Source organism: Pongo abelii, chromosome 3, assembly GCF_028885655.2.
Source record: "Pongo abelii isolate AG06213 chromosome 3, NHGRI_mPonAbe1-v2.0_pri, whole genome shotgun sequence".
Taxonomy (NCBI): Eukaryota; Metazoa; Chordata; class Mammalia; order Primates; family Hominidae; genus Pongo; species Pongo abelii.
In genome coordinates, this window is record NC_071988.2 from 3,503,493 (window position 1) to 3,515,853 (window position 12,361).

At 62.3% G+C, this 12,361-nt stretch overlaps 1 protein-coding gene across 2 annotated transcripts in view; it reads left to right on the forward strand.

Moving 5' to 3' along the window:
• The first annotated feature begins 1,947 nt into the window (after positions 1-1,947).
• DOK7 (docking protein 7) overlaps positions 1,948-12,361 on the forward strand; it is a 37,122-nt gene continuing 26,708 nt past the window's right edge. For both annotated transcript variants that reach the window (XM_009239758.4, XM_063723300.1), the window contains exons 1-3: positions 1,948-2,001; positions 2,073-2,118; positions 12,020-12,250. In XM_009239758.4, the coding sequence (XP_009238033.3) occupies positions 1,948-2,001; positions 2,073-2,118; positions 12,020-12,250 (331 nt within the window). The remainder of the gene's footprint in view (positions 2,002-2,072; positions 2,119-12,019; positions 12,251-12,361) is intronic.

The following is a 12,361-nucleotide window of genomic DNA, read 5'->3' on the forward strand; positions in this document are numbered from 1 at the left end:
TTCTGGCTATAACTTCTGAGGCACAGAGCGGGGCAGGACCTTGCCCAGGGTCACAGAGCTCTCAGCCAGTCTGGGAGTGGCAGCCAGGCCACCTCCTCCTCCCGCAGGAAGCTTCCTCCACCTTTCAGCAGCCCTGGAGCCGCAAGGAGCAGGGAAGGGAGTTGTCTACCCTCCGGCATCCTGTGTGTTCCAGGCTGTGTGGGAGCAGGTGCAGCTGCCAGGCATGGCAGGATCCTGGGCCCGGGCCAGCACTCAGGAATGCAGCGGGGCCCTGCTCCTCCCTGTAGGGATGAGCAAGTGCCAGGCGCCCAGGGCAGCGGATGTGTCTGTGGCTACAGCCCCAACCGCCCCCGCCTCCGCACCGGCTGTCCTGGGCCAGCCCCTTGGGGGCCTGGGATGTGTGGGGAGCATGAATGGGGCTCTGTGGCCCAGCAACTGTTCTGCGGAAGGCGGCTGGTGGCTGCACAGGTGACTGCGGGGGTGGGTGGGGGATGCAAAGATCTGCTTCCTGGGCCTGGTGTCCCCCGACTTGCTTGGGGCCCTGACAAGACATCACCGAAGCATCAAAGCCAACCCTTGTGGCCCACCAGAGACCTGCCTCTTGGATCACAGGGGCAGTGGGGAGGGGCGCCCAGGACTCCCGATGCCTCTGAGCCCTGCTCTGAGGTCAGCCGATGTGGCTCAGTCCTGGCTGTGAGGCCTCACGCTGCCCTGATTCCGTTTCCTCCTCAGTACGAGGCAGACAGAGCCCAGCCTAGGGTGTGGATGGGATGAAATGAAGATGTCTCCTCCCTAACGGGACACCGTCTACCCCTTCCCTCTTCTCCCCCGAGAACCGTCAGCCCCGTGAGGACGGGCTCTAGGGTAGGGCATGTGGATGGAGCTTCACTGTTTGTCCAGGTGCTTATTTTCTAGGGTGCCATCACCCCTCCCCACTGCTGATCCCGTATCTGCTGGGTGTCCCCAACCCCAGGGTGGTGGAGGCCGTCTCTGGGATGGGGCTGACACCCAAGGCACGGACCTGCCAGGTCCCGCAAAGCACATGGCCTTTCTCCAGAAGAACCTGGGTGTGACATCTAATGCCCAGGCCAGAGCTTGGGGACAGCTGGACTGGAGCCACAGGGTCAAGGAGGGGGAGTCCAGAAACGCCAAGTCCACCCAGCTGGGAGGGCTGCTGGTGGGTCCCTTACAAAGCAGGCAGCTCCTCTGCCCATCGGAGCTGGCTGGCCTAACCAGGGCCTGCTCTTGCCTGGGGATGGGGACAGAAGAGGTGGAGACCTGGGGCCCCGAGGCGGCACTGTGGGTCCTGGACCTGCCCACCCGCACTGGGGTCCCTGCAGCCTTTTAATTGGAACAGAAATGGAGGAAGAGACAGAAGCTGCCAGGGGCTCCCCGACCCCCTACTGCCTGCCTGGGGAGGGATCACCTCAGCGTGGGGGAAGCCTGGGGACGTGAAAGCATCCTAGGCCTGGGCTGCCTGTGGCCAGTCTGTTGTCGGGGTGTCTGGTGACCCCTGGGGCAGTGGGAGCGGCAGGTGCCAGTCTGGGAAGCCGGATTGTTTGAAGACCAACTTTAAAGTTGGGAGCAGTGCCCAGAGCGGGGCGGATGTCTGCTGGGTGGTTTTCTCCGCTTTTTGAAAAAGAAGACCCCGCCGGCCCCACCCGAGGCGCTGGTCTGAGCGTCTGAGCCCAGATGGTGCGCTTGCTCCAGAGGGCGGGCGGCTCCGGTGGCCGCCGCGGGACGGTGGGGCCAGAGGGGCCCGTGGGGGTGGGGGAGCCGCCCGCAGGAGAAGGGGCCCCGCCCGCGCCGGCCCTGGAGTCGCCGGTGTCGCCGCCCTGCCCGCGGGCCCGCCCTCCTGGCCCAGCCCAGGGCCCTGGGAGCTATTTTGAAAGTGACCCTGGGCTGGGGCGCCGGGGCGAGCGCGGCGGCGCGGAACCATGACAGAAGATGACCGAGGCGGCGCTGGTGGAGGGCCAGGTCAAGCTGCGGGACGGCAAGAAGGTCGGGGCGCGTCGGGGGCGCGGGGGGGCGCGGGCGCGGGCGGCGGCTCACGCTCCCCCCTGTCCCCGCAGTGGAAGAGTAGGTGGCTGGTGCTGCGCAAGCCATCGCCCGTGGCAGGTGAGCGGGGCGCGCGGGGGACGGTGGGCGCGGGGGGCCTGGTGACACGGGTTACCGAGGCCCGGGGCAGTAATGCCAGCTTGCCAGAAATCGCCGCCGCTGTCACCACGCCGGGAAACCCGAGAGCCCCGCGCGGATCCGGACCCCAGGGCGCCCCTGGGAACGCAGGTGGGGGCCCCGGACGGAAGAACCCTCTTTCCAGCAGGGCAGACTGAGGCCCGAGGGGCTGCCTGGTGGCCCTGTAGGTGGAGGGGACGCAGGCCCTGAGCCCCCCAGCAGAGCAGCAAGGGGGCCCCCAGAAGCAAAGCCCCACATGCCTGAGGGTTGAGCTGTGCTTGTGGAAACGCTCAGAGCAGGGCCCCGGAACCCAGCCTCCAGGGGTGCTGCGTGGGTGAGCCCTGACCCTGGGCCCCTCCCAGGCAGAGGAGAGGCTGGGCTGCGGTGGGCAGGGCAGAGTGACTGCCACATTGCTGGGGGAACAGTCCTCTGGGAGGAGGCAGGGGTCCCCCGCAGTCCCCACCCTGAGCCAGCACCCCAGCTTGGGGAGGGCCAGCACGGAGCCCCCAGGTCTGGCAGCCCAGGCCGCCTACAGCGCTGGGCCTGTAGGGAGGGCTGAGCCGGGCCTGCAGCTGCTCCAGAGGACAGGTGCGGCAGAGCCGGCCAGGCCCCGGTCTGGGTGGGATGCTCGGCCTGTGCGCATGGGGGGCTGTATGCCAGGGGGCTGCCAGAGCGCCCTCCAGGATGGGTGTCTGTGGCTCCCAGGGAGGGTGTGGGGCAGGGCTCCCTCCTGCGTCCCCTCTGCAGGGCCTCAGGTGGTCCTGGAGGAAGGCACTTCCTGCCTTCGTCTGCCTCCCCTTGCAGGACCTGGGCTGCACACTGGTCACTTCTCCACTCAGCCCTCCATGCCCAGACCTCCTGCCTGGAGCTATGGGAGCACCAACAGAGCCTGGGAGGGCATCTTTGTCCTCCAGGGCTGCAGGGGACCTGGTATAGGAAGGGGTGGGGTCTGGGCAGAGTGAGAGGCCCTGCCAGGCTGGGGCGGATGACAGACTTTCGTCAGCTGTAGCTGGGCCGGGGCTGTGGTGGGGCAGGTGATGCTTGGTGGATGGTGCTGGGCTGGAGCTGGTGCAGACCCTCCAGAGAGGCCGCAGCCCGGGAAGGCACCTGGGACAGCAGCCCCCCAAGAGGAGTGTCGGGGGAGAGGTCTTTGTCCCTCTTGGAGGGCTTTTCTTTCTGGATCAGACAGTCCCAGGAGGCAGGGCCTGCCAGCCTCAAGAGGGTGTGCTCCCCGGGCCGGTGAGTGCCTGAGTGGAGTGACAGGAGTTTGCAATGGGTCCCCCAGGTGGGACAATCTGTGAGTCTGTAGGTGAGCGTGGTGGTTCCCGAGCGTCTGCTGGGTTACCCCATATCCCGCGCAGTTGAGATCTGCAGCCTTGTGGGGCTGGCATGGGAGGTGATGTGGGGTAGTGGAAGGTGCCCTGCCCCCTCTGGGTGGATGTTCATTCCGAGCCTTGCGGCCAGGTGTCCCTAGCACCCACTGACTCACTGGCCTGGGACCCGTTGCGTTGGACACCTGCTTTCTGTGTTGGTCACTCCAGCAGCCCAGGGTTGAAACTGACACCCTGTGGGGTTGCCCAGAGGTCGGTCAGATGAGGCGACGGGACAGAGCGGAGTTCTCACGCCCACCTCCCCATGTTGACCAGGCCAGCCTGGCACCTCCTCTCTGCTCAGAGGCCCTGATGCCTCTTCCCCGGCCCCTCACAAGCCTCCCTGGATGCCGCCCCCTTTGCCTTCACCCAGCTGCCTTCCCACTCAGCGCTGGAGAACACCTCCCTTGTGGATGGGCCCGGCGTGGGGGGAGCAGGCCCCAGCCCTGGAGGAGCAGACAGCACAGACCCTGCGCTCCTGGTGTGAGGGAGAGAGGAAGGGTCCTGTCTGCGTCCTTGTAAGACAGGCAGGGTTCTTTTTGTTACCAGCGGTGATTTCCTTCTGGGAAGGGCCCAGATGTGCACCTTTTCCACTGGCACCTTTCTCCTCCTTGCTTTTTTCTCAATCATGAGCACGTCTTTTCTCTTATGGCAAAAGTTAGCGAATGAAAGGGAAACACCTTTTATGAAAGGGCTGCTCAGCCGCAGTGCCCGGCGTGGCCAGTGGACATCGGGCTGTCTGCCTCGGTGGGGGACTGCAGTGGGACCACGTTCCTCGAGGTCTCCACCGCGTCCTGATTGCAGAATGCGTGTCTGTGTCCCCTCTCTGGGCAGGGCCCCGGGGGAGGAGGGTGGTCTGTGTCCAGTTGTGGCCCAGGACTCACTGCTGGTGGCCCTGCATGCTGGTGCCTGGCCCAGCCCCTCTCTTCCTCCCTGCTGGTGCGGCGGCTGGGGGTGGTGAGGAAAGTGTTCTTGACATCCTGTGGAGGGTGTGGCCCCGGGCCAGATGCTTGAGGGGGCCCGCTTTCCACAGGGGCTGCCCCTGGGGGCTTCATCCAGCTTAGAAAAGCCACCGGGAGGGCCCGAGTCCTGGAGCTGGCAGGGTCTTGGAGTCACCATGGGGGGGAAGCTGAGGCACAAAAACCCAAGGGATCTGGCCCAAGACATGGACTCCTGGGCAGAGCCCAGTTCCCCCCAACCAGCCCAAACCTTGCCCCCCACAGTTGGCTGGAAGTTCCGCGCCTGCCCCGGGCTGACGGCTGGGTGCTTGCTTAGTCTCCCCTATCCCTGCTCTCGGTTCTAATGCTGAGTTCCCGGAGGGCAAGGTCCCCATTTCCGCATTGCCCTCAAAGGCAGCCTGGTGGGACTGAGCCCAGCCTGCAGGAGGGACCCCACGGAGAGACAGCGCAGGAGCCGGGAGCCCCCTGGCAGGTGCCCTGTGAGCCCCGGAGCTGCCCCACCGCTAGTGCTGCGCTGGGGCCCTGCCCTCCACAGCTCCTCTGCTAACGAGGGGCTGGGGGTGGAAACTGGGTCGGCCCTTCCTGAGCAGAGCCTCCTGGTGGTGGATTTCCTGTGCCTCTGGCTCCTTCCCCAAGGGACTGGGGCTGACATCCCAGCTCGGGGCTGAAGACTGGGCGTGGGTGGTGGCCAGTTATCCTCTCCCCATAGAAACATCAAGAACAGGGCGACCTTCCCTCAGCCCCAGCGTCAGGACAGGGAATCAGAGAGCTGGGGTTCAGCTCTCAGCTCCACGTGTGGGAGCGGTGACCTGGGACGGCTGCTTCCCCGCCTCGTCCACTCACAGGGCTCTTGAGGGCGATGGAGAGGTGGGCGTGAGGGCCCGGCCCTGGCATCCAGAGCCTCATCCTGGGCTGCCCCTGGTGATGTCTATGGTCTGGGGGCCCCACCTGCACCACACCTCCAACACCTGTGCCGGGCAGGGGCACCCTCATGCGTTTTCTTCCCTTACCAGATTGTGAATGGGTCCGGGGCTAGGCACTGGATCTTGGTCTCGTGTGTCCTGGCTGTGGCCTGGCCCGAGGAGGCACCAGCAGGCCGGCCTGGTCGATGGCCGCCCCCCTCGCTCCTGCCCAGCTTCTGGGGGCGGCTCCAGGCTGCTGCGCCCCCAGCAGGGTCCCCTCAGGCGGCTACCACCTGCGTTGCTAAGGGCACAGCCTCAAGGTCACTGTGACCTCCAAGGGCTGTCCCACAGCCGCTTCTGCGGACTCCCATCGTGTTCAGTGTGGGCGGGGACTCCCCCACTGCGTCCCCGGCCCACACACGCCCCCTCCTTCCCTGGGCCACCACACCTGCTCGCTTCATCTTCCCTGCGGCTTATCCCCCTCCCACCCTCCCCGGCTCTCCGCCCTGGCTGTAAGGCCTTCCGTGTGCTCATGACTCCACGGTTATTTTTACATCTCCAGACGCCCGCGTCCAACTGCCTGTGTGCATCGCCGCCCGGTGTCTGGTGGGCTTCTCAGCCTCACGTGTCCAGGAAAGACCCCCCTACCCCATCCCCACCCCAGAAGGGTCCCCAGGCATCCCTCCCCCACCCAAGTCCCAGGGCTCATCCTGGATTCCTCGTTTCCCTGTGGCTGTGGAGGTAAATGCCGGGGGAGCATGTGTGCACGTGCGTGTGTGTGAGGATGTACATGTGCACCTGTACACACCGTGGGAGTGTGTGCATGTATGAGCAAGTGTGAGCATTTGGGTATGTAAGAGTGAATGTGTGAGTGTGCGCTTGTGTGGCTGTCTTAGCTCAGGTGGCTCTTAGCGAATGCCACAGCCTGGGCGGCTCAGACAACAGTCAGTCATTGCTCACAGTTCTGGGGGCTGGAGGTCCAAGATCAAGGCAGCCTGGGTGTCTGGTGAGGATCCGCGTCCTGGGTGTCTCGTGAGGACCATGTCCTGCTGCATAGGTGGCGCTTTCTCTGTCCTTATATGGTGTAGGGGGAGGAAGCGCCCTGGGGTACCCTCATCAGGCACTGGTCCCATTCTTGAGGCTCCACCCTGTTGACCTCATCGCCTCCCAAAGGCCCCACCACCTAACCCATTGCCTTGGGGGTGAAGATTTCAACACCGGAATTTCAGATTCAGACCCCAGCACTGAGTGCATGAGTGCACGTTTCTGTGTGTGTGCACACAAGCATGAGTGCAAGTGCATGTCTGTGTCCACGTGTGTGTGTGCATGCATGTGAATACCTGTGTGTTGGGGTGTGTGTGCAAGTGTGTGCGCACTTCCGTGTGACTACCTGTGTGTGTGCACTTCCGTGACTACCTGTGTGTGTGCAAGTGTGTGTACACTTCCGTGTGACTACCTGTGTGTGCAAGTGTGTGCACTTCCGTGTGACTCCTGTGTGTGTGTGCAAGTGTGTGTGTGCACGTACATGTGACTACCTGTGTGTGTGTGTGCGTGCATGCAAGTCTGTGCATGTGCATGTGAATACCTGTGTGTGTGTGTGTGGGGGGGGTGTGTGCAAGTGTGTGTGCGTGTGCATGTAAATATGTGTGGGGGGGGTGTGTGCACGCAAGTGTGTGTGCATGTGAATACCTGTGTGTGGGTGTGTCCACGTGTGTGTGTGTGTGCGTGCGTGTGCATGTGAATGTGTGTGTGTGGGGTGTGTGTGTGTGTCCACGTGTGTGTGCGCATGTGAATGTGTGTGTGTGCATGCATGTGAATACCTGTGGGAGTGTGCATGTGCAAGTGTGCACATGCATACGAATACCTGTGTGCAAGTGTGTGTGTGTGAGCTCAAATGCCTGTGTGCATGTGTCTGTGCATGCAAGTGTGTGCCGGTGTCTGGGTATGCATCAGTGTGTGTGCCTGTGTGTGAATGTACGTGTACAAGTGTGTGCCTGTGTGTGCATGTATGCGTGTGCCTGTGGCATGTATGAGATGTATGTGTGCCTGTGTGTGTGTGTGTGTGACTGTGTGAGTGTATGAGTGTGAATGTGCCTGTGTGAGTGTTCATGTTTGAATGTGTGCTTGTGTGTGAGTGTGCATGTATGGGCGTGTGCATGACTGTGAGTGTGCATGTATGAGTGTGCATGTGCCTGTGTGTGAGTGCATGTGTGTGCCTGTGTATGTGAGCCCGTGTGTGTGTGTGTGTGTGTCTGTGTGCGTGTATGAGTGTGTGTTCCGTGAGTGTGCGTGTGTGCCTGTGTGTGTCCGTGTATGAGTGTGTGTGCGTCTGTGTGTGCGTGCATGTGTGTGTGTGTATGAGTGTGTGTGTGCCTGTATGTGTGCATGTATGAGTGTGTGTGCTTGTGTGTGTGCCTGTGTGTATGAATGTGCATGTATGAGTGTGTGCATGTCTGTGCATGTATGAGTGTGTGTGCTTGTGTGTGTGCCTGTGTGTATGAATGTGCATGTATGAGTGTGTGCATGTCTGTGCATGTATGAGTGTGTGTGTGTGTGCGTGTGTGCCTGCTTGCTCCACATTGGTCTCCGTGCCTTGGTTGGCCTCTCCTGGTGCCTCTTCATCGTTTGTCTCCTTTCACCCTCATGACCCGGTGCCCTCCACCCAACCCAGTGCCGCCCACCAGAGCCCCGGGGACCCTCCAAGTCCTGCAAAAGCCTTCCCTGGCCAGGTTGCAGCCAATGCCCAAGGGTGAGGAGCAGCCAGAAGGTGGGTGGGCAGGGCTGATGGTGGCTCCTCAGCCGCCGGCTGAGAGACCCCCAAGTGCCCAGGCCTCCTGGGAGGGTGTGGCTGGGGCCCTCTGGACCTGCTCCCTGGGGAGCTGGCCGGTGGCCATCCGCTCCTGAGTACCTCAGCCCCACGTCTCACCGGCTGTGTCCCAGGGAGAGCCGCTGAGTCCTGGGGCTCTGGTGTCCAGGCCTTTACCCGGCTTGGTCTCAGCCCTGGGCCTGGAGCTGGTGCCAGTTCCTGCAGCGCTTTGCCCCCTGGCACTCCCCAAGAGATGCGCTTTAAAAACAGGATCGATTTATTGTCTGTGATGGGGAGAGGGCAGCCTGAGCATGAGGGGGTGGGCGTCAGCTGCCGGAGAAGCTTCCGCCAGGCAGGAGGGGCGAGTGGGCCCCCAGCTCTGACCTCTCCGCTTCTGTTCATGTTTGAAAATGAAATCGGTGGTTTGGGTGGTCGTCAGTTTCCTGTGGCCGACAGAATAAAGCACCACAGCTGGGCCTTCAAACTACGAGAATTCGCCCTCTCAGTCCTGGGAGTCAGAGCTCTGCAGTTGAGGGGGCTGTAGGGCCATGCTCCCTCCAAGCTTCCCAGAGGGGCTCCTTCCTGCCTCTCCCAGCTCCTGCTGGACACAGGTGTCCCTTGGCTGTGGCTGCAGCACTCCAGTCCCTGCCTCTGTCCCCATTCAGGTGACCTTCCCTGTGTCTGCGCCTCCTGTTCTGCCCCTTACAAGGACACTTGCTGCTGTGCTCAGATAATCCAGGATCCTGAACTCGATTACATACGCAGAAACCCTGTTCCCAAATAAGAACATACAGGTTCTGGGGTCGGGAGTGGACACGTCTTCCTGGGGGCCACACTCAGCCCCTGCACGTAAGCACTCCTGGATTCTCAGGCGTTCCCAAGGTGCAGGGTGTGAGTCTGCAGTTGTAGACAGAGTCCAGAAAAATCAGGCTGAGGGGTGGCGTCTGTGAATCAGAAAAAGGTCAGAGGGTCAAGCGTGGGTTCAGCATGCGCCCCACCACCAGCCTTGCAGAGGTAGACATCTAGGGTGGGGCCGGCTGGCTTGTGGAAGGTGTGAGAAGCCGTCGTGGCAAATTCAACTCTCGGCCAGGAATCGGCTCACTGTGGTCTCTGGGCCAAATCCTGCCGGAACCTGTTTTTATAAATAAAGTTTTATTGGCTCGCAGCCATTCCCACACGTGTCATCTGTGGCTGCTTTCCAGCTAAGTATTGTAAAGGAGACTTTAAGCTCAATCAAGCCAAAAGGGTGATGTCGGGCTCTTTACAGGCAAGCTCCTGACCCCAGTCCTGACTGTATTATTGGGAATGTAACTTGTTGAACAGAGGAGGAGCTGGTTGTCAACAGGTGCCGGAGCTGTCTGCCAGGGTGTGGCCGAGGTTCCACCACCACAGAGCAGTCACAGGTGAGGAAAGGTCCCTGCCTGGCTTCTGGGCGATCAGCCCACCAAGGCTCCGAGGAAGCTGAGGCTCTTGAGGTGGAAGGTGGTGGATGGTTGGCCAGTGTGTGCCTCTTGCTGAGCACTGAGGGTGAGCCACGGGTCACCTGGTCCCTCTGTGCATGGGCAGCCAGATTGCAGGGAAGCCAGCCTGGCCTTACAGCTGGTAATGCAGACAGATGTGTAGCTGAATATGCAAGCATGTATTGAGTGCTTACTGCACGCAGGGCCTCCACACCTTCCTGCAGATGGTCCTTACGGCATTGCTGCAGGAGGGGGTGCCACTGTCCCCAGGTCACAGATGAGGAAACTGAGGCCAAGAGCCCAAGGCCATGCAGCTGGGAGGTCAGAGCAGGGATTCCCAGGGGGCTTGCCCCTTAGGGGAGGGGAGTGAAGGGGTGGTCTGTGTGGTGTGTGATTATTCTCAGTGGAAGTTTCTGCCACTCTCCACATGGGTGTGGCTGAGCTTTTTAGGGTCCCCCGAGGCAGAGGTGGCCCGGGCCCCTGCAGCGATCTCACAACACACTTCAACTGCAGAGGGTGGAGGCTGCGGGCTGTCCTCTGGCTCAAGCGGCCCTGGGGCCCCTGTCCTGCGCGGAGCCACCCCCGTGTTCATGCTGTTCCCACACACCGTCATTTCTTGGGTGCTCTGGTGATGCATTTGGGGGACATTGCTGTTATGGTGAATTTCGATTACGCCGCTGTGTTTGATTTCTCTCTCGGGGCCGGGCGTCCTGCTTCCTGCCTTGGAGTTTCCAGAGGGGGCCAGGAGATTGTCTGGAAAGCCTCAGCTGGGCAGGCGGAGTTCTGTAGGTGTGGGAATGAGGGGGCTTCTTTCTCAAATTGGGAATGCCTAGCTTTTTTCTAGCTGTAAACGTTTCAGACACTGTGGACAGATCCTCCAATGGGAAGTGAACGCCCTGTCGCCGTGCCCACACCGCGCCTTGCTTTTGTGAATCAAGTTTCCTGGCGTGCCGCTGCGCCCATGGGTCTACACACGGTCTGAGGCTGCTTTCACGCAGCAAGGGTGGCGGTGCTGAGTAGTGGCCGCAGAGCCCGTGTGGCCCTGAAAGCTGCATGCTTGCCCTCTGGCCCCTTGCAGAGGAAGCTTGCTGACCGCTGGCCCCTGTGGTCACAAGGCCCCCTGGCTCTGCGGGCTGTGGCCATGTGGCCTGGGGAGGTGGGCACGGCTGGGGAGGGAGGCTGAGCACCATGTCTGCTCTGGACTCCATTGCAAAAATGAGTGTCTGAGTCAAATTCATTTGGGATTTTGATTCTCACGTGGCTTTGCGGGGCCTGTGTGAAGAGTGAGCACCTGCTTTTCAGAGCTTCAGATGACACGTCATTCTGCAATCCTCTTCGGGGACATTCTCCCCCATCCCTTCCTACATGCTCACAGGGATTTGGGGTGTTTGCATGAGGTCCCAAAACCTACACCCTTGCCGAAGCCAGGTATCCTGGAGCCCAGCTGCCGGGTCCGAGGTGGGAGGAGGCCTGGTCGTCAAGCCTGGAGCCGTGCCGGGAGGGCCGGGAGTGTTCCTGCGCCGTCTTCTGCTCTCTCGGGCAGACCTGCTGCCCCCGCCATTCACAGGAGTGTCCCCGGGCCAGGTGGTTCGCCCAAGGCCACACAGGGACTGTGCTGTGCTGGGTTTGAGCTGCGCCTGGTGGAGTGGACGGCACCCGCCGGTTGTGATAGTGATAGTGACGTTGGAAAATGGGAAGGTGGGGGTGGGGATGGGGACCCAAGTTGCCCTGGAGGGTCCGGGAGGCAGAACACAGGCAGGTCCCCAGCAGCTGAGGAAGAGACCAGGGCCTGCTGCGCTGGCCAGTGGCCGGGTGGATGGGGGTGGGACCCAAGACTCATTGACCTCCCCCACTCCCTGGGGCTGAAGCTCAGCCACACCCTGGGAACTAAAGGAACCAGGAGGGGCGGTGGGTCTCGAGGCGGCAGGGAGCAGGCTGGCAGAACCAGGGCAGGAGGCCACAGCCACCGGGCAGGCCCCACGCTGGGCCCCCAAGCCCCTGACCACAGATCCTGCAGCCCTCAGTGTGGCCCAGAGGGCTCCAGGGCCTCGGACAGGGCGAATCTGCTGGTGAAGGTCCAGAGCCCAGTCATGGGAGCCAGCGCGGGGGGCCGGGCACAGACATGAATATTCTGAGTTCGTTTCTGCTCTTGCGGCCTGTGGGTCTTGCAAGGGGATGGGATTGCCCCATTTTGTATGCCAGGAGTCGAAGCCTTGGCATGGCTGAGTGGCTGGCTTGAGGTCATGACCCCAGCCCGGGTCTCTGCACTGTCACGGCCTCCCTGGGGACGCCAAGGGCGCGGGCAGGCAGTGCTGGCTGGCATCCCTGACGGCCGCGCTCCTTGCAGACTGCCTGCTGATGCTGGTCTACAAGGACAAGTCGGAGCGCACCAAGGGCCTGCGGGAGCGCAGCAGCCTGACGCTAGAGGACATCTGCGGGCTGGAGCCCGGCCTGCCCTACGAGGGCCTGGCCCACACGCTGGCCATTGTCTGCCTGTCCCAGGCCATCATGCTGGGCTTCGACAGCCACGAGGCCATGTGTGCGTGGGATGCCCGGATCCGCTATGCGCTCGGCGAGGGTGAGTGACGGGGGCCGGGGCCGGGTGGGGGCTCCCTGCTCAGGTGTGCCGGGGCCCCTCACCAACGTGGGCTGTAGAGGCGGGGGCGGCTTCAGGGAACGATGCAGGAAG